At 41.2% G+C, this 25,085-nt stretch overlaps 3 protein-coding genes across 8 annotated transcripts; 1 reads left to right on the top strand and 2 right to left on the bottom strand.

The window, feature by feature from the left end:
• Window positions 1–6: 6 nt before the first annotated feature.
• On the bottom strand, window positions 7–6,357 carry LOC116841153 (serine/threonine-protein kinase dyf-5). 3 transcript variants are annotated; one of them, XM_032808758.1, is made up of 10 exons: window positions 6,090–6,357; window positions 4,041–4,326; window positions 3,588–3,709; window positions 3,303–3,515; window positions 2,761–3,108; window positions 2,459–2,623; window positions 2,152–2,280; window positions 1,784–2,062; window positions 1,032–1,246; window positions 7–514 (listed from the first exon to the last, which is right to left on the bottom strand). In XM_032808758.1, the coding sequence occupies exons 2-10, from the start codon at window positions 4,194–4,196 to the stop codon at window positions 402–404; spliced, it is 1,740 nt and encodes a 579-aa protein (XP_032664649.1). In that variant the 5' UTR covers window positions 4,197–4,326; window positions 6,090–6,357; the 3' UTR covers window positions 7–401. The 3 variants fall into 3 exon arrangements, with proteins under 3 accessions (XP_032664649.1, XP_032664651.1, XP_032664650.1); XM_032808760.1 differs by having other exon boundaries at window positions 1,820–2,062; XM_032808759.1 differs by having other exon boundaries at window positions 6,138–6,357.
• Window positions 6,358–6,881: 524 nt separating this feature from the next.
• On the top strand, window positions 6,882–23,028 carry LOC116841011 (serine-rich adhesin for platelets-like). Of its 4 annotated transcripts, none has more exons than XM_032808474.1 (24): window positions 6,892–7,474; window positions 7,756–7,944; window positions 8,279–8,437; window positions 9,007–9,083; window positions 9,656–9,788; window positions 9,912–10,146; window positions 10,331–11,581; window positions 12,603–13,327; window positions 14,030–15,337; window positions 15,795–15,893; window positions 16,195–16,363; window positions 16,525–16,682; window positions 16,974–17,215; window positions 17,499–17,703; window positions 17,920–18,071; window positions 18,240–18,713; window positions 18,878–19,028; window positions 19,554–19,705; window positions 19,917–20,189; window positions 20,423–20,546; window positions 20,937–21,131; window positions 21,212–21,489; window positions 21,606–21,761; window positions 21,938–23,028. In XM_032808474.1, coding segments are annotated over exons 1-24 (6,993 nt in total). In that variant the 5' UTR covers window positions 6,892–7,473; the 3' UTR covers window positions 22,025–23,028. The 4 variants fall into 4 exon arrangements, 3 of the variants coding, with proteins under 3 accessions (XP_032664365.1, XP_032664362.1, XP_032664364.1); XM_032808471.1 differs by having other exon boundaries at window positions 8,276–8,437; XM_032808473.1 differs by lacking the exon at window positions 6,892–7,474 and adding an exon at window positions 7,538–7,690 and having other exon boundaries at window positions 8,276–8,437.
• On the bottom strand, window positions 22,890–24,461 carry LOC116841012 (transcription initiation factor TFIID subunit 12). The gene is made up of 3 exons (XM_032808475.1): window positions 24,011–24,461; window positions 23,711–23,903; window positions 22,890–23,498 (listed from the first exon to the last, which is right to left on the bottom strand). The coding sequence occupies exons 1-3, from the start codon at window positions 24,329–24,331 to the stop codon at window positions 23,371–23,373; spliced, it is 642 nt and encodes a 213-aa protein (XP_032664366.1). The 5' UTR covers window positions 24,332–24,461; the 3' UTR covers window positions 22,890–23,370.
• Between the last annotated feature and the right edge of the window lie 624 nt (window positions 24,462–25,085).

Genomic DNA, 25,085 nt, shown 5'->3' with positions numbered 1-25,085 from the left:
CTCTCTCTCTCTCTCTCTCTCTCTCTCTCTCTCTCTCTCTCTCTCACTAAATATAAGGAGCTTACAATTAGAGAAATCTACATATTCGGCTAAATCGCAGTTATATGGAATTCTGCGATGTGATATATTTGCGACAGTACTCGTAGATGGGTCCGACACCCCGATACTACGTCCCGTTTTGCCCCGAAATATCATGCTGCCTGTTTTAATCTAAAGTATGACGTTACTTTCGTAAAACCGCAACGCGGAAGTAAAACGTGTGTTCTTCCTTTGCGCATTTCAATGTCCAAGTGGAACGACAGTGATCGTTCTATCACAGTCAAGAGAATCGCCTAAGAGAACGGGCACAAGATGACGGATCGTCAAGTAGTGATGAGAAGAACGACTTTTTCCTACAACGGTCATTTAAGGTACTTCGCTGCCCAATCCGTTCGGCCGTGAGGTCCGCCGCTGATTTTCGCGTTGAAGACGTTTCCAAATAAGTTTGGTTGAAACGTCGGCTTATTGGTGGCTTCTGCCGGGAAGAAAATTCGCATTAGACATCTGCGAGTCGCGACACTGTTGTCTTTCTCCAATCGCAACGCGCGACTACAACGCGTTCTTCCTGTTTCCAAAAGTGTTACTGTTCGAAAATCCTTGTAGTTTTTTCCCATTTATATAAAGGGAACATGTCTCTTTGTGTGAATTCTGTTTAAAATAACAGGTACAAAACGATAACATTACACATAAGATTCTGAATTTCAATCTGAATCAATGTGAATCAATAAGATGATGATCAATTTACATTGAATCTGACTTTCAATATATCATCATCTTATTGATTCACATTGGAATTCAAACTGAATGGAATGTAATCTTATCGTTTTGTACCCACTATTTTAAACAGGGAAAGTATCAAGGTCAAGCCAAGCGTGTTTGTCAGGTTTTATTCCTTCTTTTCACTTCCTTTGTTTCTTTTTTGTCTAGTGGAGCGAGTTTCACTTTTGGAGCAAGAATGCGACTGTTACCGGTACCGTAGCGTGAGTACTTACTGATGCTTTGCGTACCATACACGCTGGAGTAAGGTAACCTCAAGCTTTGTTCGGCGATATAACGATTTCGCGCGAGATAATGTTGTCTCGTTTGATTCTCGATATCCCTAGGCGCCCAGAAGGACTCTGTAAAGTCATCGTATTTGTTGGAGGCTCCCTGACCGATGAGCCCATTCAACAGCAGTCTCGATCGATTGATATCGGAATCCCCGTTTCTTAAAAATCAATGAAAAAAAGCGTTAAACGGTAGATGCAATAAAGAGAGATCGTGGCGACAGACTGGTGGAAACGCGCATCAATTTATTACACTTTTAAGTTTACAATTTAGAGTTCATTCACAGAGACATTCGATGTAGTCAAAATGCGCATTTGTCATCGTTTGAACGACTGTCTTACACGGGAGACACGCGAGGTCAAAAGATATTCCACGAAGCAACGATCCAACGAGATCCAAAACGTCGGAGAAGATACGCAATGGAAACGTGATTCTCGATAGCACAGCCACCAGAAGGTGCGCGATATTCAGCAAAGTGCAAAACGCGAAACCGTCGAGGATCGCGTTTGGCGAGCTATAAATTCGTTCGGCTCGAGAACGCCCGTTAACGTAAAGTGACGTGAGTTCGAGCGGATTTATCGATCCGCCGACAGATCTATCCTGTCCTATGCAAAAGCGTGCCAGAAGACGGACGACTAATGACAATAGGACGCACGCGATCAGGATTCTTTGTACTAGATTTCGGAACTTGCTATACCTGGACGACAAATTTGTGCTCTGGCCTGCGACGTACCGAGCCACACTGAGGTAGTGTTGTTTCGCCGAAACTTTGCGCGAGCTCTTCTGATTCGATTGATTCGACTGATTGTTCCACATCCTCGACGACGGTTCCTTCCACATCGGTAACGACCAATTCGCATTGCTGTGCTTCAGACTGTCGGGCTGCTGATAGTTGGCGTTCCAATTGGCATGATTCTCCTTGTACAGCCGATCAGGCACGAGCATTGTGTTTGGATTCTCCGGGACGACCTTGCTTCTGAGGTGGATCAGAAGATCAATCAGAAGATCAAAAGATTGAAATTTCGGAGGATGCGCGAGAGAATCTCTCGTAAAATAATATTGTACCCCAAAAGCTCGGCGAAGTCCTCTTCCCACTTCGCGTTGTCGTTGTCATGATTATTGTGATTGTTGTGATTTAGTAATGGCAAAGCCGCTGGCTGTTGTTGCGGCTGAACGACCATCTTCTCAGGGGCTCTACAAATAATGAATACTTATTCGCACCAAATGGCACTGAAATCGAGTAGAAGTGATAACGTATACGCAAAGCAGGCCAAGTTGAAAATGTCACGGAATTAAGAGATATACAGCCACGCGACGAAGTCTTTATCTATAATCCTGAAACAGCCTGCGTATACGGTTGCGCAAAACTTACCTCGACTGAACTAGACTATTAACGAGGTCTTGCGGAGAATAATTGTACTGCTTCGACACGGTTGGTGGAAGATTGATTTTATTCATAGCGAGTTCCCGTTGCGACGTCACGCCGATCTTTTTACTGTTAATTATACGCGGATCGCCGACTTGAAAATATGGATATCTGGAAACAGATCAGGCCACGCAACAGTCAACTTTGAGAATCATTCAAAGATCTTTTGGGATTTTTCACGAGAAATGCATCAAGAAGTATCCTAGAGTCATCTCTGAAATGTACGCTTTTTCACAGTATATAAATACCTGAGAGACTGCTGAGCAGTCGGTCTCTTTATGGGATTCCACTGCAACATATCCTCCATGAGTATCACCGCCTCTTGACTGGCGTTTGGAATCAAAACGCCCAACGATGTGCGCGTAAAATTTGGAAATTTGAAATTCATAGCCGAAGCTAATTGGTATCCGTCTGACCAGTCGTCCTTGTCGGGTGTCCCGATTACGGAGCATATCTTAAATATTTCATCGATCTCGCTCTTGCCAGGGAACAGCGGTCTGAACGTGTATAACTCGGCCATTATGCAGCCGACTGCCCAAATGTCAATAGGACTGTTGTAAGTCGTGGAGTGTAACAACACTTCTGGTGCACGATACCTATAAAAATAGATTCAACGGATAAAATCAAACTGATTCGGTGAGAATTCGTGCTTTCGCGAAAAAAAAACAAACAAAAACATTCTAAGAGACAGCTCTTAGAATTTTAATTCTTCTCAACTCTAATTTTCTTAGTGTCTTAAAGCAAAAAATTAATCTACCGTACTGATTTCTTTAGACATTCGAATTATTACCATCTAGTCGATACATAGTCTGTGTAAGGAGGTCTCGAGCGAATCTCTCTCGCCAATCCAAAATCGGCGATCTTCACCAATTCGGGCCCCATACACAGCAAATTTTCCGGCTTCATGTCACGATGAAAGAAACCGTGTTTGTGCATAAAAGCGAGACCTTGCAATACTTGGTACACCATGTTCCGTATCACCGGCTCGGGAAATAATTTATCTCTGCGATTCGAGTAATAATGAGGATAATCCAAGAGTAACATCTCTACGATGCAAATGTCGGTGAAAACATACCTGTCCTTCATTAACTGATAGAGGTTCTCTTTCATATATTCAAAAACGAAGTACAGTACGTCGTTTTCCCGTATAACTTCTTTGAGCTTTACAACGTTCGCGTGACTGAGTTTCTTCAGTGACTGCAACGAAAGAGATAATAAGAAAATAAAAGATAATTAGCGCAATGCCAAATGCGTCAAAGTTTTTGGGAAATTAGCTGCGTTCAGCAGAGAAAGCTGCCTTGCAACTGTTGGGAAATCCGTGAATCTGATTGATATGTACTCTTAAGTTCAGCCAAGATTAAGAGCATACACCAATCAGAATCATGAATTTTATAACAAATTTTATTGCGAAGTAGCTTTCTGCTCGCTAAAACCGATTCTTGTTTTCTCGACAAGAATATACAATGATGAGATTTTTCCTCGGCCTTTTTCTTTCTCCGTTTCTTTTATCCATCTATCAGTTTATTACCTTCACTTCTCGTAAATTCATAGCCTCTTCCCAGGAATAATACTTTCTCTTCATTCTTTTTATAGCGACCTTCTCGCCCGTATCGATACGTTCCCCGAGGACGACGGAACCGAAGGTTCCGTCGCCCAACTGGTTCAACGTTATGTATCGATTCATCCTTCATCCACACGTCCGACCACTCGGAAATTTTCGTACTGCTTTTCTTCACGTGACAGCCACGAACATTATATCAAACGCGCACTCGCACGCCACCGAAATCGGCAGCGTGTCATGCTCTTCGCATTCGCTGTAATTAAAGAAACCCCGTTAGGCGAGCGATAAACGGCCACACTTACTCCAAGACGAATCGAAACATTTTTTGACTTTATGCGCAACGTATTACAGAGCACACGACATATGTACTGAGTGTCCTATTTTAACTCCCCCACCAAGCGCGAGGCAAAAAACGAATTGCTTAAAATATTTAGCTGTTTATGAGCTTGAAAAGTGTGCGAGTCACAAATTTGAGGTTTCCTCGTAATTCCGAAAAGAGATTTGAATTTCTTTTCCTTTCTTTTTCTAAAGACGTTTGAATAAAAGTTCGTTTGAGAGTTCGTGTGTTTACAGCATATATGATACTTAAGTCCTTAGATACAAGCTCAAACACCTACGCACGTAAGCATGGTTTATGAAGCATGTAATAAAGCCTTGTCACGGTGCATAAACGAGTACCTGGTGCAAGTCGCGCGAAGTATTGACTCTAGAGCGGCGGAGTGAATATTTTATACGCGACACTCCAATATGAGATTCGAAAGCGCCGACAGGATGGCAAGCCAATTTTCTTTACAATCCGCATTTAACTTAAGTATGTTTTTTATCGCTAAACTAGTATACACTTACGGAATTAAATAAAAAGACAAGTATATAATTGGAGATTTCGGGTCCATGTCCTGAGCTCTCCTCTATCGCTAAAAATACTTCTAAAAGTGTTTCATAAGCCTTCTGATGGGCTGATAAACCACTTTTAAAGACGCTTTTAACAAAAAAAAGAATTCAGAATATGGGCCTTGGAAGGAAGAGGGGGAGAAGAGAATCAGTGCGAGTTGGTGCAGTCAGTAGAAAACAAATCTCTTAATTCATTATAGCGTCAAAGACACGCTTCCGACGCGGGGCCGGTGCGAACTCGCGATATTTTAATGCCAAATGCTATCGCACGGCTTCGATCGATGAGTTATTTAAGACGAGTGTGCCAACGTGCGTGCATTGTATGTTGTACGCGATACGTTGAACTTGCCTGGAGAATCGCGCGAATCTCCCGAAGCGTTTGATTGCGTATTACGTTAATACTATAAAATCTGCGACTGCGAGGAGCGAGTGGACGCTCGTAAACGCGACCTGGAACACCGTCTATGTATGCATGCAAATATATATGTACATGTACACGTATACATATACATGTATGTCAAGTCGCGATTAGCATTTTCTTACGGTCGCACGCGAACAATCTTCGTGCAGGTCAAACATGCAAGAATATAGATTTTCTCGAACTGATCGCGCTCTTCTCCTCCACCACCACCGACCGACTGTTTCGCGCAAAACTATCCCAAGTGTATTCGAGCGCGCGCGCGTTCTTGCAAGATTTCAGATAGGGGATGTTATTTTTGGAAGAATTGCGCATCGTGAGAAACTATACAGAGAATTCAAAGATTACGATGCAGCTCGTATATTTCTACAAGCGCAATTTTTGCCTCCCCAGCTGATTTTCCTTCTGGTTCCGACCGTGTTAGCTCTTGCTGCGAACGACGCGAAATTTTCCACGTTGCAATTCACCGTGAAATAGGAGTATGCGATTTGAGAATTAGCGTATTCCCGATTATTCGAGGTAACACGAACGAAACGCACGCTAGCGAGCCTGAACGTGCGAGCTTGATGTTCGGATCGCAACAACAAAATCAAGTCGTAAGATGACTATCGGCGAGCGGGTGAACTTTAACTTATTCGAATCTTCCGTCACTGTCGCGCTCACTATGTGCTATGTGTGCTATAAAGGAAAGTCGAGATTGTACTCACGGAACCAAAGGCAAAGACAATTTCTCAGGACGCCACGTATTTGATTACCTTTTTGCGTAGCTATCATTCAGCAGCAAACTGTTAACCGAGCAGCCATAATTCGCGGTTGCTATGGCTACCAATGGCGGCCGAAAGTCCAATCATCGCGCCGCGCTAGTTGCGCCCGTTGACGGAAGTCGGAACATTTGGCTTCCCTCTCACGTCAACGAATTAACGTTGCCGTAAATATAAATGGATATTTAAGTTGAAGAACCAATCGGAGCATTGCTTTAGTTTGAGTATCTGAAAGAAGATTAAGGGACCGTTTACAATGGAAGTAAAGTATGACTATAAGTAAAAGTAACAAATTGACCAATCACAATCGAATGTGAGAAGAATAGTCGACTGTGATTGGTCAATTTCTTCTTACAGCCATAATTTATTCTCATTGTAGACGGATCATTAAATAATGCACGTGCACAGTTATACCTAAGATCATTTATCTTCGGATGCTGAACAAATTTTCTCATTAGGTCTGTTCTTTGTAGCTGCACTGCTGAACTGCAGTGCAATAAGTTAAAGTGAGAAAACGTATATTTGTCTCACTTAAATATATTGCATCAGTTCAGCAGTGCAGCTACAAAAAACAGACTTAAGATTCGTCTATGAATATCGGACAAATTCTCCTATCAGACACCGAGTACATCGTAAAATTTACTTCATTCATTATTCATTCATGATAACACTTCTCAATTACTGTCGAAGTATCCTTAGATCGAACGAATGACGTCTAGGTATTCATACATCGTGACTCGAGAGCTCATGTATCTGTCAGCTTGTTGATCGAATTTAAATATGTGAGAAAGGTTAAATATAGGGGTAAAAGATAAATAATAGGTTACATGATGTTAAATTAACTGATTTAATTGATAAAAATAACGGCTTTGAATGAGTCAGTCACGGTGCACGGGTATCTAGACACGACACGTGTTGGGCGGAAATGTCCGATTACCGGAATCGAAAAGTATCAATGACGTATAGTGTACATGAGCCGACAACTCAACAGTTTTCTGCACTGAACGCGCCCATTGACACAATCAGTTCGTTAAGATATGATGGCTCGTTCAGAGATATTGTTTCCTTTTGTTTAATCGTTAATTTTCGTTCCCTGTGTAAAATGTTGTTGATGTCTTGTGTTAGTTTGTTATACAGATTACATGGCTGATCGTTTCACGAGTTGCGTCGGTGTTTTATACATAGTACCTATTAAATAGCTGTGATAACGTCCTCTGTAAGTATCACGCATCGTCGACTACGTCCCCCGATTGTCCGACGATTTCGTCTGAAACTTTTCGAAAGTGAAACTATGGCCGCGTCGTTGGAAAACTCGCAGTAATTCGCATTAAGTGAGTATACCGAATTCACAGTTGTACTGTATTTAAACGCCCAGGAACTTACGTTTCCAATGAGAAGCAACAATTTCTTTATCCCCCTCTCCAAAATTTTTATGTCGGTGACACATATGTTTCATTGTCATATAGCTTGCCTACCTTGAAACCAATGAGCAGATCACTAACGGATTTCACTACTTCTAGATATTATTATAGCAGCTAGATTTAAATGTACTTGCCAGAAATATGTAGCTATGTAACTGTAGATAATTTAATAAATTGTGTAACACTTTTAGTGATGGTAGCTGCCGGAGCCACAATTTTGATGGCAGCTAGTGAGGAGAATTCGTCCAATGAGACAGAAAATAGTACAACACATTCGGTAAACCAAGGTTCTTGTTCCCATTACGGTATACAACGTTGTGCTCAAAGAAACATTGAATCGTCAGCGAAAGGGGGTGTAGCAACTTGTTCCTCGAATACTAGTAAGTTGTAAGAATTTAGTTGGTACATGTTGAGTTTTCTGTTTTAAAATGCAAATGATATGCAATGTTACTTTACATATTTTGTTTTAATGCTTTGCAACTACCTACTACTACTATACGTATATATAAATTGTTGAATGTTAACTTGATAATGATTGAAAAAATAGTGTAATCATAACAGGATATAAGATAATGATAACACTACAAGGTCATTAGTAATTATAACACTTTAAATAAAAATTATTTATTTTAAATGCACAGTCCACTTTTATGCACTTAACCTTAGAATATTAAGATAGAGATCAAATTATGTAATATATTTTCATCACAGCAGAAAAGAAGCATTGTAGCCTTACAACAGAGAAGAATGGTAAAATAACATCCAAAGTAGAGCCTAAAGAGAGCTCTAAAACTTTGACAGTTCATAAGACTGCTCAGATTCGTGAGACCAGAACTTCTAGATTACGGGCTGCTTCCATAGTATTACCCAGTGGTGAGCAAATGTCTTAATTTTTCATATTGTGGCTATATATGTTATTTTATACCAATATATTATATTATAACATTTTTCGTTAGAAATTCTATTATATAGAAAGAATGGTATTTACAAATTATATTTATACTAGTTTTGATCTGCTTCTTTGATTTCTATAATTAATATTTTAATTTTTAACACTATTTAAAATAAAACATTTTTTTTTTTTAATATATTTGCTTTGTATACATGAGTGAATCCTGTATTTATTAATGATATATTTTACCCATATCTGTATACTTCTAGTATATTCTCTTTATGAATAGATTAACATATTAATGTTAATTAATTATATCTTTATTGGATGTTGCATATCTTTCTTTTACACCTATAATTATTTTATATAAAGTGTGACACACCTACTTGGCAATATGTTTTCATTAAAATTATTTTATTAAATTTTCTGTTGTACATATTGTCACACACACTCACATAATCTTGTTACCCACGATAATAGATACTTCATGTAAAATAATTAAATAATTTATTTTAATGTAGATGGGTTATTTCTTTTTTACAAATCACAGGTGCAACATTAGCGTCGAAAAGAATACTTGGATCAGAAACTACTGGTTCTGCAAGGTGCAATTCATTAGTTAAAGAAGTGAGTATTTGCAACTAGCAAGTAGAAATATATATCTTTGAGTTTCAATGTCTTACTTATGTCTAACTTTATCTTTGCAAACATTAGAATTGAAACTTAATAAAAAAAATCTTCATTTTGCGACTTACAATATACTGAAAAATTAATCTTTAAGAGATTATTTTTTTAACAATTCCTAGAAAATTTTTATGAATGTTTAATTTGACGCAATGGATAGTAACCAAAATATTTAACTTGGAAAATTCAGTTAACATCAAACAGTTTCAAACTGTTATTAAAAAAAATGCAAATTCGAATTCGACAGATTGTCAAACAAACATAGAAAAATATTATTCTACTGCCAAGAAAATTCAGTTTACTTTTTTTTAACAATTATCTTCAACACAGAATATATATTTTCTTGATAATAGTTTTAAAATATATTCCTTACAAATTTATACTTGAAACAAGTAACATTTGTTTGAATGCAATATGTATTTTTCTGTGTGTACGCGTTTGTTTTCTATATTATTCCTATCGAGCACTGTGACGCATACGTATATATAAAATCTAATGCATATCTATATGCACAGGAAACTTCCACATCCTTAAACGGTGGCGTCGCTATGAATCCCGTCAAGGAGAGAGATAAGAGCTACAAACGCAAATCTTATTTAAACAGGTCACGTCACACGGAGACAGCGCCTGTTGATCGTTTAAATGAAAGTAAGGAGTTTATGTTCGATATACAAACAGTTACTTCTAATGTCGACTGGCTTTTAACGGAAATGTTCGTAAGATAACTATGCGCCAAAGCACAATATCTTAATGTCACGATGCAATTTTCAGCTGAGTCTAGCGAGAGGCGCTCCAGAAGGCAATCCGTCAGACGAAATCAAGTGTCGGAGACTGCATCGAGTCCCACTGACTCCTGCAGTAATCGTCAAGTCGCGAGTCCACGTAGAAAACACAACGATTCGAAAGTAGCACAGTACGGCGCAGCGAAAAATGTGTCGAAAACTTGCCCCTCCTCCTCCGTTGTATCCGCCGCGAGTACCAAGCGCTCGAATGCACATCAGCCCAGGTACTAAAATTGGATGCAGTGAACTTACGCTTACAGTTAAAAAGTGATCTCTTCCATATGCAAATTTGTCGTATTTTAGATTTTGACGCTAAATACTGTTCTCACGCTTCATGTTGAATCAGCGAAAGCTATATTCAGAAAAGGGCCCTATGAACAATGTAACGATCGACCCTCGTTCTTGCAGCAACAGTATAAGCGATTCAGAGGTATCGCGCAGAGTGGACGCGTTGACGGCGCTGACGCGAATCACGATGGAACGCGTGGAGAGACTCGCGTCCGCAACAGCGGCGGCGGCGGCGGCGAGCTCTGCGAACAATTCAGCGGAGAAGACGTTAATGTCGCCGAGGAAGTGCGCTGCCTCAAGGCACACGCCGGTTTCGATTCTCAAACACAAAACTACGGACGGCGAAGGATGCGAGCGTCAAGCGACAACCAGCGGTTCTCCTCACACGTCGTCACCGGTGACGTTCTCGCCGTCCGTGACGGAGTCTGTTTCCCGCAAGAGGCACGGTATCCTGAAGAAACGCAGCAGCCTGGACGAGAACGAAATACTGCGTCGCCGTAGTTGTTCTCCTGACGTCTCTTTCGTCGACAGCACTTACTCGGAGTTTCGGCCGATCCTGAAGAATCAAAGACGATCTTCCCTGGATGAAATCGTCAAGAGAGATCAGAGTCCAGATCAGCAACCAACGTCCATATTGAAGCGCAAGTCATCCAGAGAAGACGATCGGGAGGTGCATCGGTCGTTATTGGCTTCCCCGGAACCGCAGAGTATTCTGAAACGGAAGCTCGCGAACAACGTACGCGCTAACAACGTCAATCATCATGTGACCATCGCATCGAACGTTGCGAGCGCGAATACGAGCAGTTGCGCGAGCACGTGTCTGGTTTCCGACGGTGCCGAGGGATCGGAAGTACGACCGATATTGAAGAAAAAATACGGCAGGGAGGAACTTGCCGGCAACGATGTCTCGTCTCTCGAGCCACGGCCGATACTGAAGAAGAAATCCAGCACCGAGTCGGACGAGCACGAGCACGACAGGCCGAAGAAAACGATCCTGAAGTCCTCGCGAAAGAATTCGTACGAGGAAGGCAGTTACGAGACAGAGTCGACTTCGCCGAGGAAGCTGTCCGCGCTGAAGAACCGAGCGATCGAAATCGAGAACGTGCGACCCATACTGAAGCAGTCTGGCAGCAGCAGCCGTCATCACGATGACACACGCGACCCGACGGCGGACTTGTTCTTACGAAAAAGAGCGCAGTCAGTGGGCCACGCGCGAACTGCCGACGGCGACGACTGCGTGGAGTCAATTCGCGTGCTAGCCAAGCGAAGGTCTCTCGAGTCCAGCTCGCCGAGTGATATATGGCGTGCGCCATCGACCACCCGTCACTGTCTCGCGGCTGATCGGTCCAACGTCTCGCACATGGCGAATAGGTACGTTACTAAGTTGATGCGCTCATCAAAATTCGAACGTGATTTCGATTGAATGCTCGAGCATTTGCGTATTCCGATAACAGTCTCGATTCGACGCTTTTTTTCTTATATTCTGAATTATCTTTTACCGCTAAAAGCGTATTTAAAAGACTTATAGACAATCAGAATACTTATAAGCTACTTTCAAAGGCATTTTTAGCGATAAAAAAAATTCAAAATATGGGTCTTAGTCACTACGTATTGCAATACATAGACCTATACTCGGAATTTTCTCTTACCGATAAAAGTCTTAATAAATGTGCTTATAAGCCAATCAGAAGGCCATCACAAGTCATTTAGAGGCACTTTTCTCAGTGAAAGAGAATTCAAAATAAGAGCTATAATATCCAAGAAAACTACCCATTCGTTGACTTTCAAAATAACAATTTTTTATGAGCTTATTAGTATATTGCAATTCGATCTATTTAGTTAATATAATAGTATATATAATAATATATTGCAATTAATCTATTCAGTTCGATAACACACATTCAGCGAAGATAACGCTGAGAATTTAGAGAGAGATTAACGCGCCAGGAGAAGCCATTGAAACATCAACTCCTCGCGAACGAGACTTCCATGACGATTTCGCGATCGTTCCCGCGAAAAAAAACTCGATCAAATTGGGGAAAATTCTTGAAGTGACTTCTTTCGTTTTTGAGAGAATTTTATTCGCACGATGCAACATTGAGAGGCTCTAAGGCTGATCAACCTTTTGCAATTGCTGCAGTGATACGCAAGTTTAGTGGGGCTTTGATACAGTGCCAAGTTTAATAATAGACATCTAGCGATTCGCAAAGCTACCAGAAATTGGAGATAATCGCGCTCGCGTGTATTGTCGGCGACGCAAATCTGTGAATAAACGACGCGCCGTGCGCGTCTCCTTACTTTCGACAAATATTACCGATTTAGTCAGGTGCAAACATCAATTGCTATCGTTACCGTGCGTACTCCAAGTATATGTGTTCCATGTGCTTTCCAGTTCCGTCGTGATCAAAGAGGCCAAGCTGTCGTGCGAAGAAGCTGGTAAAGCGAAGCAAATCAACGCAAACGACATGGAGGAGAGGAGCAAAACGGACTCGCATATACATTTCGCCAAGATCGACGCGAACGATCTCGCGTCGATGCAGCTTTTCGCACGGACCTCCGACGAGAATGAAGCGAGGAGGAACGAAAAGGAGGAATCGCTGCAGGACGCGCAAGGCGTTCGCGAGGATCACGCCGTTCGTCGTAGCAACAGCGTATCGAAAATGACGCAGCACTTCAAGGCACTGCAGGAGAAGGCGACCGCTACGGTGGAGAACAGTCCGCAGCGCGCGCTGCGATTATCACATGGCGTTCAACGCTATCGCGAGCGCAAGGTGCAGAGCGGCGAGAGATTCAACACGCAGCCGGTGACCTTCGAAGAGGTGCGCGAAGCGGTCCTGCAGAATCAACGTAACGCCGCCGCGGCGTTAGGCACCGGAGGCGCGTCATCTAACGACGAGCTCGAGCCGTCCAAGCTGAGTTTAGCTGAGCGCGTACGGCTCTTCGACCAGAAGACCTCCACTGCGGAAACGAATAACACTGGGTCTCAGGAAAGGCTTTCGCAGAGGAGACGGCCGTCCACTCGTTACAAAACGCAGCCCATCACGTCGGAAGAGGTGGAAGTAGCGTCTCGCGTATCGCCTTTCAATACGAATTATCAACCGCAAACTTCGGTTGAAGGTAAGTGTTAACTGGAAGTAATTTTCCTTCATACTGAATGGAATCGACGAGCTTGAAATGTCCTACGGATATCTGATGGTATCCGTAATATGATTGGAAAGAGGGCGATTGTACGCGGGCGAAGAAATTAACAGTTTCGCACCGTAGATTTCAAGATTATCTCCACATGAATTGTTTACGTATCGTCCACGCGATGTGCACATGGTCTTTTTTTATGTAGACGATGTAAATTATGTAGAATGTCGCAAATAATATTAAAACATACAAGAAAGAATAATTAAATATCTGCTTTGAGTATATTAATTATAAATGTAACGTTTAAAGAATTGCATGAAATTTTCACTTCATTATGAAACAGATTAGTAGATTCAACTCTGAAAGTAAGAATGTAATCAGAGAATTGTATGTACTCTAACATTATTTAAGAAATAATATTTGTAAATTTACATGAGGATTCTACAGGTTAAATAAAAAGATACATTCTTAATTAATTTTTAAGCAAGCCATACATTTGCTTCAAAGTACATTCATAGATTACTCATTGTCTACATAAATGAACATCTCATAGATAGTTTACGTCTACACGTAAAGTATCATAATTTACGCGTAAACGCCTTACCCTGGAAATTAATGTTTTTTATAGTATATTTGTTTATCTTTTTTACGTTTTTTTAAATTGGCATACATTTCTCCGTATTGCAGGATATTCGAAAGAATGTCAGAGACCGCTTCATTCGCCGTTGCTCGTGTCACATCACGATGTGCCGAAAAGTATTCTCAAGACCTCCGTCGGTCAAACGCATAATTTGTCGCGTGCCAAGAGCCCGGAGTTGCGAGGTATGAAGTTAATAAAGTCGGTGCTCAAGAGAGAAAGCGAGGAATCAATGGAACAACAGACGACGATGACAACAACGACAACAACGATGACACTGCCGAGTTCCGCCGAGGCGTATCCGCGTTCTATTCTAAAAAGCAATCTCCACTCGAGGCTCGCGCTTCAGAGCGCAGGTGTCGACGCGATGACATCGAGAAGCGAGGGAGACGTGCGTCTTGCCGAGAGCCAAAATCCCAGCGGCGACGCTACCAGACACTGCGAAAAGTTCGACAGTTCCTTCGCGACGGCCAGTATCGCGCGACACAGCTTGCATCGTTCCTGCGAAGACACGCGGATAATCACGTTGTCGAACGACAACGATGTAGTCGATGACTGCAAGAGCGAGATCCTCTCGAGTCGCGTGCCGGTAAAGTGCACTCGCAAGAGACGCGACGATTCGTCGTTGGGTAAAATTGCTCGAGCGTCGTATGAAGACGATGACGACGACGACGATGACGATGACGACGACGACGATGAGAACGACAACGAAAAAGATGCTGGTGAGGAGGACGAGGACGACGACGACGACGACGACGACAACGACGACAATGATCGCGCCTCGTCGTCCTCCGGCGGTCACGAGATACACAACATCATCGTCAGCGAGGAGAAACATAATGTCGCGCGATTTTCCGCCAACTCGCTAGCCAAGAGTGTCAGCCAACATGCCTTCGACGACGAGAACCGAAAGCAACGGCTCGGCTTCCCGTTGCCGGGACTGTGTCGCAGCGCCACGCAAGTGATAACGTCGATAGAGACGAGCGAGACGCCAAGCGTCAGTATCGCCGACCGGCTGGCCGCGCTACATCACAGCGGTAGCACGAATTGGAGGCGACGCGTGGCCGGCAGCAACGTCGACGAGACACGCTACGATTTGGTCGGCACGGAGGAGAGCATGGCGATCAAGTCGAGCGTGTTGGCGGACTGCATCGGCAAACTGGAGTCCGCCACGGAGGGCTGGAGGAGAAGGATAGTCGCGCCCGACGCAATCAACTTCACCGTTGCTGGCAAAATGGGCACGTCGGCACAGCCGAGTGACGCCGGCTCGCCGCTCTTCACTGAGCTCACGGCGAATATTTTTAACCAGAAGAAGAAAGTGCCGCGCCCGCAGCGGTTTAAATCTAGGAAAGACAAAGGTAAGGGGCTTTTTCTTGCGCTCGGCTGAACGTCCGAGGACGTTTGATAAATTTAGGCGTTTGATTAATTTCCGCGAAACAGCTCGTTTGTGTCTTGAATATTTAGTATCCATAGCCGTTACTTAAAACTTGCTTTAGGTGAGATGCTCAGATTTCAATTTAGAGTTAAATGCGAATTTTTTAATTGAATCGCGATTAAAAAAATTTAATGGTGCATTCAAATTAAAAAATGTGACTTTAAATTCAGACTCGAGTATCTTACACGGGATAAGTTTCAAGTAACGACTATTGACACGGATCTAGACGGGTTTCTATTTAGTCGACATCTTCACGGTGTTCTTCGGCTAAAACGATATAAGTATCCTTGTCGAGGAATTTAATCAATCAAATGCACCAATTTATTCGCCGATTCGTACGCAGCGAGATGAGAAATTATTAAGAGGTGATATTCTTTCAGGATGTGCAAATGGCGCGGTATCGACACCTACCAGTCCATGCAAAGATTTGTCCTCTGCCATGCGCATGAGCTTCTCTGAGCCCGTTAGCGACGACAGCGGTTGGTATATTTGCTGAAAATCGCATAATGCTTTTTCCATCTGGCTGAGGATCCGCGCTGTCCCAGAACGAGAGGACTAATGGAATAGCGCGCGGAAAGTGTCGCGATATCGACGTATCGGATCCGATACGATTGCTCGTCGTTGCACGGCACAAAAAAATCTGGGACAGCGCGTGTGAGCTCGCTGTATTCCAGTCAAAGAAACTTAACGGCCTAAGCGCAATGTTTTCTCTTAATACGACGCGCATACACGCGCGAGGGACTCTTTTATTTAGTGAACTTACTTTATTATACTTTATAGGTGAAGAATGTAAAACGGAGCATGTCATGTCGCCGACTGTTTCAGTGCCTAAAACTGACGACGAAACGTTCACCTCTTTCTTTAGCGGTGTGTCGCTGGAAAAGTGTGAAACCGAGTGTCTTGATTTACGTGAAACCGACTTCGATATAATTGCACCGCAATCCGAATTGTAAATTTTCGCTTTTACATCACTTAAGAAAATGTGTGAAAAGAAAAAAAAATCGAAAAAGATAAAGAGAGTGTATAACGGACTCGGAGAACCGTTCTCGAAATACGTTGGTATGTATGTATATGTGATTATAACTATATCTCGGACCATTTTCTCGACAGATTAGCGCAAAAGCGGAACATACGAATGCAACGTCGACGGGTCACCTCGAGAAACCCTCTCAAAGCTCTCGCGGCGCGCACCGATTTAAGATCAGAATACACCGAATTTCGCACGAATATAACCGCGAGGACGATCAAGAGCATAAGCGTAGAGAAACGTGAGTAAAATCTAGCATTACGCAACGGCGAAATTTGATTGTTTTCACACTACGCTACAAATACAACATAATTCATAAGTATCTGGATCCTTTACTTCCCGTGAAGGATCAGATGGGAAGAAGAGATCAGTTAATCAGGATACAAGGGTGCATTGTGTGGGCTTGTCTCTTTATTTCTCATTTTATTTCCACGCTTTTTCATCCGAAACAATCAGATTTTTCCGGCACGAATAGAGGATTTTATGCATCTTGAGTTGCGATTAAGACTTGAATTCTCAAATGATATTGCAGTCGCTAAGAGCTCGTCTTTCGCTGTCGAAGCTCTCGCCGGTTTGGCTTCCACTGAGGATTTTAGTGCGGTAACTCTGAGAAATGTGACGGAAACGAGCGTGTCCACGAATAAGCTGCAGCCATACAAAGACTTAATGCTGATATTGGTTAAAGGAAGACGGCACGTTCAAGCCAGACTGGTAGAGCCTGTCGCCGAGTGCATCAATAGCGGTGATAATTATATACTCGTGACGAAATCAGAGGTAATAATTGACTCTGCAGGTAGATATAACAGAGAATACGTACGTTAACTGATTCTCGTTCTCTGAACGATCAAGTGAGGCGATCTCATGACTAGTAAGGAGTGTATCGATTATTCGGTAAAACGAACCAAATAGTCGGCGCATACGTGCGATGAACTATGTGTTCGAGAAAAATCATGTTTGTGTAAAATACGTACGCTTGTATTCTTTGCTGACTTTTTCTCCGCTTGCCGCTGTTGCTCGCTGAGCGTCGCTACTGAGACTAACTCCCGACAAATCGTAGGTTTTCAACTATATAGGAAGATATAGCAATATCATTGAGAGAACTCACGCCACCGAGATTGCGTCGTGTATCCTGCAGAAGAAAGATCTCGGCTGTCAGGCGGAACAAGTTATCACCATACAAGAGGATAAACCGACATGCACAAGGAGTCAGGTGCAAAAGTTTTGGAGTTATCTTGGTGTACTCGACAGTGAGAAGCACAATGGTACGTTGTCTTGCGTGCTCGCGGGCTTGTATTAGCATTTTAGTAAATATCTTCTCATTTCCATGTATATATCTCAATAGATTATGCGTGAAAATGAATAAAAATACTTTTGATAATGAGATGCAACAAGCAAGAGGAGAAAGATTATTAAAATTAATGTAAAATTAACTTGACTAAACAGAATTGTTGTAACATGACATTTTATTAATACTGTAGTTATCGGATCTGGTCATCCTGACGAAGATGAGTTGTATGAGTCCGCTATCATTGACACGAATATGGTGTACGAATTAAAGGATAAGCAGCTGATGCCTTATGAGCAGTTTTGGGGCACACTTCCGAAAATAGAAATGCTCGACCAAAATAAAGTAACTTGAAATATATTTTCTGTTCTGCAGCGCGTTTTGAATTTTTACGATAATCCAGTTTTTGTTCCAATGCTTGTTTAGTAAAGTAGAAAAATGTCTAGATTTTGTGTGTGTTAGACTGCGAATCACAGAGCGAGAAGTTGCATAACACATTATTTCTTTGCGAAGATCCTGGTGTTTGATTTCGGCACTGAGATGTACATCTGGAGCGGTAAGGGAGTTTCGACGGACAGCAAGAAGCTCGTCACGCAGCTGGCTACGGAAATGTGGAACGACGGATATGATTATACCGAATGCACCATTTGTCCCGTCAATGCAGCCAATATGCTCGGCGGTCGAGGCGGTGATACGCGCGCGAGCTCGCTCGTCAAATCCGCTAAGAGCAGGCCCGGGTGGTGCCTGCTTGCCAAGTTGACGCAGCATGTCGAAACGGTACTCTTTCGAGAGAAGTTCCTCGATTGGCCTAACAGCGCCAGTGTGATTAAGGCGCGCGGCAGGAAGGACGACATACGACAGATCGACGGTGCCGTGACCGTGCAACTGGACGATAGCGATGAGATATGGCTGCCGAACCTCACCCCGGTCGATTTCGTACTGGAAGGCTGTCATCTGGGTAGAGGTACCGGTTGCTACGACAGTGAGGTAACTTTACGGTCAACTATACGTATATTCATAATGTTCGAATCGGTTCAGCAACACTCACTCCGGGTCTATCTCTGACAATGAACTATTCCTCATGTACTTCAATTCCGTTGTGTCTTTTGCACATAAAATCGCAGCTGATGGATGACTTTGTTTGATTTAAGCTGAAAAAGGACTATATAGTTACTACGACCAGCGTAATGGTGTGGCATATCGATGAATTCTCGCATACGCTCTTAGATGGATCGTCGATCGGTCAATTTTATTCTGGTGATAGTTATATCGTCCAATGGACGTACTCCGTCACGATCACCGGTGAGTCCTATTACTGAACTGGCTTTGCGAAGTCGAAAGTTTTATTTTATTTCCAAACCATCGTAATCCATACTAAAATAATAAAAGTACTCACTTCTTTTCGACAACTCTTAAATATTTTAACACTTAATCTTAATACTTTTATACGTAGAATGACGAAAGGAAACTGTTTATGTAAAAAAGAACATATAGTTCCGTTTCGAAGAAGTACAATTGCGCATTACAGACGCATTATTGTACCCGCGGAAAAACGTAAGTAAATTTTACGAATTTTATATTGAAATAAAGAAAAACGGCATGCTCCCTTTTATCTTCAGTTTCCCTGCGCTATAAAATCATCTTCCCAGTATTCTAGAGTTCAGATGGTTTGGGAATAATGGAATGGTTAAGGAAAGTTTCGTGACATTAAATAGTCTCGATTTCTCTTAAATATAGCTTTTTGAAGCGATTTATAGTAGTAACTTCGTCAATGAAATGCGTTTGCCTCTACGTATTTTATCTCTTTTTTTTTTTTTATATGAGTAGGCAGAGAGCTCAGTGGCCTGCCGTCGAAACATTCGGCGAAAGGTCGCGACAGATCGGTGTATTTCATTTGGCAAGGCCGACACGCGTCTTTGAACGAACGAGGTGCCGCGGCATTGCTGACGGTCGAATTAGACAGCGAACGAGGACCTCAGGTAAAGACCTACTTATATTCGATTTCACCAACGTTGATTAAGTCTTAATTTGAGTTTAAACTCTTTAGACAAAAACTTAAACTCAGGTTAAAATTTAATCGACTTTTAAGGACGTTGATGGGACTTTAGTAATGTCAAATAGCAGCATCATTAAACTTATTGTTTCTTTATAAAACGTTTTTTAATATTGTATTGAATATGATATTCGCAGATTCACGTTGTCCAAGGACATGAACCGGCCGCATTTTTGAATTTATTCTCCGGAGGAATGATGGTACACAGCGGTAAAAAGTCCGAGAACAGGAGCGAAAAACAATGGAAATTGTACATTTGTCGAGGTACTTTGAAATCTGAAACATATTTGAACGAAATTTCTTGTAGCACTCGCCAATTAAGAAGTAGAAGCTCCTTCGTGTTGCTGGACACCAAAAATGCAAAAGCGTACGTTTGGCATGGAAATAATTCATTGCGTCACATTAGAGAGGTAAACTTTCCATTAATTTTTATAACGTTATAATTAACGTATACGCGAAATGAATATAATAGATTGCGATAGATCTCGTTTTTTTTCTTTTTTTTCCTACTTTGTTCTGCTTCTCTTTCTTATCTGTTAACCACTTTCTTTTTCTCTTTTTATTTTCCTCTTTATTTGCCTACCTTCATCTCCGCCTCACTTCTTTTCGCTCTCTTTCATTCTTTTCCTTATCTCTTTTGTAGAATGCATTGAGTGCTGCGAACAAATTGAGAGAGAACCGACCCGAAGAAACCGGATTATCGAACGAAGTCAGTGTGCAGATATGCGAAGTTCAAGAGGGTTCGGAACCGGAGGAATTTAGGAACGGTGAGTGAAATTTGGGGAAGATTTAAAATCCGAGTTAAACTAAATTTAAATTAAGCTTAAACTGGGTGCACACACAAGACACAATATGCGCGTCCATTGTTAAAATTTAGTCTTCTGTAGAATAACCTAGAAGAAAAATAGATAAAAGGAATTGAAAACGTGTAACATGTTTGCAGAAATAAACGAAGAATGTCTGATCAACATAACTTGGAAAATTGAAATGTAAAATGTTCCAAGATATTCTGTAATTTACTATTTTTTTATAATATAGTTTCCCGATGTAAAAAAAATATGTTCTGAGTATATAAAATATAAAATTTTATATTCCTAATTTAAGACATTAATAACTTACAAAATTTGATTAAATCTGTGATACTTAATATTTTACAGCATTAGGTGGCATGAATAAGAAACTATATTGGTCATTGGAGACGGCTCAGATGCAGGACTATACACCAAGGCTCTACCACTTATCAAGTATTTTCAAAATATTTCGCGCAACGGAAATACTCTGTCCGCATCGCGCAGATCTTGCGACACCGTTTCCTTTCTCGCAGGACGATCTGTATCAAGCGAGCCAGCCAGGTGCGACGCTCTTGAAGACGATATTTCGTTGTGGTAGTTAGACCAAGGATACATAATTTAAAATATCCTAAAATTTCCAGCCTTATTTTTATTGGATGACAAGGATATGATTTGGATCTGGCAAGGATGGTGGCCTGATAGCAGTACGGAGGATCAGTCCGGCAGCAAGACTGTCCGATGGCAGGCAGAAAGAAGAGCGGCAATGACGACAGCAATACGATACTGGCGAAACACTCGGAGCGCACAAACGACGAATCTTCCTATATACTTAATTTGGGCTGGTTTAGAGCCCTTGCAATTTATAAATCTCTTTCCAGAGTGGACGTATCGGGACGACGTTGCTGAGTTGAATATAGAGGTATGCGAAAATCGCCCCACTTTTTCTGTATCTTGTCCATATGATTGCATTTCAACAAATGCATTGAAATGTGTGGCGTATGTGGCTCAATGTATACTCGTTAAACTTATCATCAGGATGGCCGAAATCTAGGAGAGGTATTAGCCGTAGAAAGTGAACTGGCTCGTCTGACACAAAGCACATATCCTCCTGCTCAGCTGTTGCAAAGACCTTTGCCCGACGGAGTCGATCCAACGCGCTTGGAGTTATACTTATCTCAACAACACTTTCAAGTTAGTATCGATTAGTCGTGACTTATAGACGTATGTTAGACACTTCTCGTATGTAGGACGTAGGTGTTTAACACTATGAAATATTTAGAAAATGAATTCGTATCTTTAAACAAGACAAGAGAGATAAGTTTTCCTATTCTAATTACATTTTCTTTGCATATTTTTGTCTGATCCAGGAGCTACTGGGGATGAGCAAAGAAGAATTTCAACAGCTTCCAATTTGGAAACAAGTGAATCTCAAGAAAGAAATCGGATTGTTCTGATGGATCGTTTTGGCTGCCAACACTGCGATTAATAGCTGCCCTTGTAAATTCGAGTTTATGTGTTAATTGTTTCATGTTTTGTGGATTTAAAAAATCTCGACTTCTAAGCGCATTTTTGTCGAAACTTGTAATATCATATAATAGAGAACGAAATATTTCAAAAACCAGCGAATAATATCATCGACGATATAGTGTAATAAACGGATGATTAATTAAGAACAAACAACGCGCTCTCGATAACACATTGTATCAGCGCTGTCTGAATTATTATGTATAATGATATATAAAAAACATACGTATATATATATATATATATAATATATATGATAGGCCGCGCGCGCGCACGTACGAACAGATAATTATATATTTTTAATACCTGCTACACATTGTGTGCGAATCAGCTTGCGAACATTTTCTTTATATTTGTATGGTCTTTATATTTGCGAGTGAGTGATACGCTGTTACGGCTTATTCTTTCGCGCGTGATATCTGTACGAGACCGTTTCTATAATTTACAACATATTCTGCGTTTCTAAATAGTATTTCGCAAAAAAAAAAACGTTGTCCTAACTCTTTCTTCGTCCCTTCAAGACCTCGCGTACTGCTTTGTACTTTACATTCTACTGTACAAAAGTCTCACGCAAGTCAGAAAATCCTTTCTCGACCTGTCAGCTTTTCTATTTTTGATGAGACTGGGGCTATAACTTGCCTTAATTTCGTGGATAATTTTGTACGTGATATCTTTATACAGAAATATGTAAGAGAAATTAGAGAGCTAAAAAAATGATCTGAATCACATATTACTAGTCGCATCGTACATTAAAATATGTAAATACTACATTATAAGCTTAAAAAATATCTGCAGTTTTAATAACAAACGCACTTTTATTTTTTTTTATAATATCATATAACAATTGAAATGTGTGCCAAAGAGAAACACGTGTACGATATTAATCTTTTCGTTATTAACGGCGATTACTGTCATCCTCACTACGAAAAAAAAACCAGATCTATATAAATACTATATAAGGTATCATTAAATACTTTAGGTACTGAGAGTGACTATAATCGATCGACAACGAAACGATTTCATATCATATTAACACAAATCGTCACTTTACGATCGGGTTTTTAGAGTCATCTACAATATAGTCGCAATTGCGTTTTATACTTGTATTATAGATGCAACTATATTATAGATGATACTTTACTGTAGTGAAAAGATTAACATTCTTATCACAAAGGAATCAGAACTACAAAAGCAGCAACAGTATATGTGAAAAATGTATAAAATACAATCATTTAACCTGAAAAAAATAATTAACCAAATGTGACTCATGAAGGAATTAATATTTCTTGATGGATTTCCGTATAAGCGCTAATCTTTGTTTATGTGCTTCAGTGACAGTGGCTCTTTTGTATGGACGTACTTCGTCAGTACCAAAACCAGGGATCCACATGTTCCAATTCCTTTCTAAAAATATAAACATATATATATATATATTTTATATTTATAATATTCCTGTAGTAGTTTATTAAAGAAATTTTCTGCCTTGTTTTATTTATTTTGTTTATTAGATAGAAAATAGAAATTTTTACTTTGTAAAGATTAATAGTTATATTTTGATAGAACGTTCTCTTGTCAGTTGGAAAATAATGTTTTGTAATTACATGGCGATAACTTACCTAGATGTAACTGTACATCCTTAACCTCCACTGTATTTGCATGACGATGCTTGGCTAATAGACAAGCTGCGTTCACTGTTGTCTCTACAAAGTCATCTGCCAGTTGTAAAAGCATCTCTTCTACTTCCTCATCTAGTTGTTCAGTAGGATCTACTTCCTTTACTAAATCTGCTAACCTTGTTTTTGTTAAGAACTAAAACAACATTATATATGTAAGATGTTTGAAAAGTAAAGTTTCCAATGTTTAATTTTATGAGAGATATACACAAATCAAATTTCACGATGTACATGATTACATACTTGTGGGAAATCACTGAAAGAACTCGGGGTAGACGATTGTTGCTGTTGTTGTTGTTGCGGCGGTGGTTGCGTTTGGGGCGCCGGTTGTTGCGATTGTGATTGCTGTACTTGCATTTGCTTCGTAGGCTGTGACACGTATTGTGTTTGTTGGGATTGTGTTTGCTGTGGTTGTACTGTGGTTGTCGTTGTCACGTTTGTTTGCATATTAGGCAGAACCGGTGAAGTCTGACTATTAGGTCCTACAGACTGCAGAGTTCCTAGCACAGGTGTGATGTCTGTGCCGGTATTGGATGTTTGCACAATCGCACTTTGCTGAGCCATTTCAACAGTTAATACGCAATTATTGGCTCTTCACTAATAAACAATCTTTTCTCGTTGAATACCACCTTACTCTCGCAACTGGAAGCACACGAATGAACCACAGAAAAGCATCAGAGCGGCCACTAGCCTGATTTCAATGGCCAGAGCTAGGCACTAGAAATCCTTGGGGTGCGTTCAGATGGAGAAAGAAATAGCGTAATGGCTCCTGCACACAGGATGCGGTAATGTTTGCCGCGCGGCGAAAGTTCGCGCGACAGCCAATCAATATGCTGCTTTCCGTAATAACCTTCTAGCTCTTACGGAAAAACATTGGCCGCGTTCAGTAGAACAAGTGATCAGTAAGCGCTCAGGGAGCTCTTGTATATGATTTGGCATATTCTTTTAGATCTCCAACTATACTCCAATCAGATGCAAGAGCTCACTGAGCGCTTACTGATCACTTGTTCTACTGAACGCGGCCATTGATTGGCTGTCGTGCGGACTTCCGCCGCGTGGCAAGCATACGTGTCCTGTGTGCAGAAGCCATATGTCATTCGCATATCGTCAAGAACCGGGCCCCTGTGCTCTTGGCTGAAAAGTACACACAGTACAGTTAAAAAGGACTTATGTATCCTCTGCGACATATCGACTATCTCAATCGTATTCTAGCTTTCTAGTTCATACCGTAAACTTTCTTCGCGAGTAGCACGGGGAGGGAGCGGTGCACTTGGACACGGTGCATTTGGACACAGCCAATCACAACACCGTATGATTA

Source organism: Odontomachus brunneus, unplaced genomic scaffold (assembly GCF_010583005.1).
Source record: "Odontomachus brunneus isolate Ranch 3 - 2012 unplaced genomic scaffold, Obru_v1 Obru_scaffold_013, whole genome shotgun sequence".
Classification (NCBI taxonomy): Eukaryota; Metazoa; Arthropoda; class Insecta; order Hymenoptera; family Formicidae; genus Odontomachus; species Odontomachus brunneus.
This window is presented reverse-complemented; position numbering and strand designations above follow the sequence as displayed.

Excerpts from the sequence above, each read along its gene's own strand:
- LOC116841012 (XM_032808475.1), bottom strand. The coding sequence starts at position 24,331 with ATGGCTCAGCAAAGTGCGATTGTGCAAACATCCAATACCGGCACAGAC. Across the intron at positions 23,904-24,010 it reads CTTTCAGTGATTTCCCACAA|TTCTTAACAAAAACAAGGTT; the intron begins GTATGTAATCAT and ends ATGTTGTTTTAG. Across the intron at positions 23,499-23,710 it reads GGATGTACAGTTACATCTAG|AAAGGAATTGGAACATGTGG; the intron begins GTAAGTTATCGC and ends TTATATTTTTAG.
- LOC116841153 (XM_032808758.1), bottom strand. The coding sequence starts at position 4,196 with ATGAATCGATACATAACGTTGAACCAGTTGGGCGACGGAACCTTCGGT. Across the intron at positions 2,624-2,760 it reads ACTGCTCAGCAGTCTCTCAG|ATATCCATATTTTCAAGTCG; the intron begins GTATTTATATAC and ends ATCTGTTTCCAG. Across the intron at positions 2,063-2,151 it reads GACTTCGCCGAGCTTTTGGG|AAGCAAGGTCGTCCCGGAGA; the intron begins GTACAATATTAT and ends GATCCACCTCAG.
- LOC116841011 (XM_032808471.1), top strand. Across the intron at positions 8,438-9,006 it reads TTCCATAGTATTACCCAGTG|GTGCAACATTAGCGTCGAAA; the intron begins GTGAGCAAATGT and ends TACAAATCACAG. Across the intron at positions 15,338-15,794 it reads TAAATCTAGGAAAGACAAAG|GATGTGCAAATGGCGCGGTA; the intron begins GTAAGGGGCTTT and ends ATATTCTTTCAG.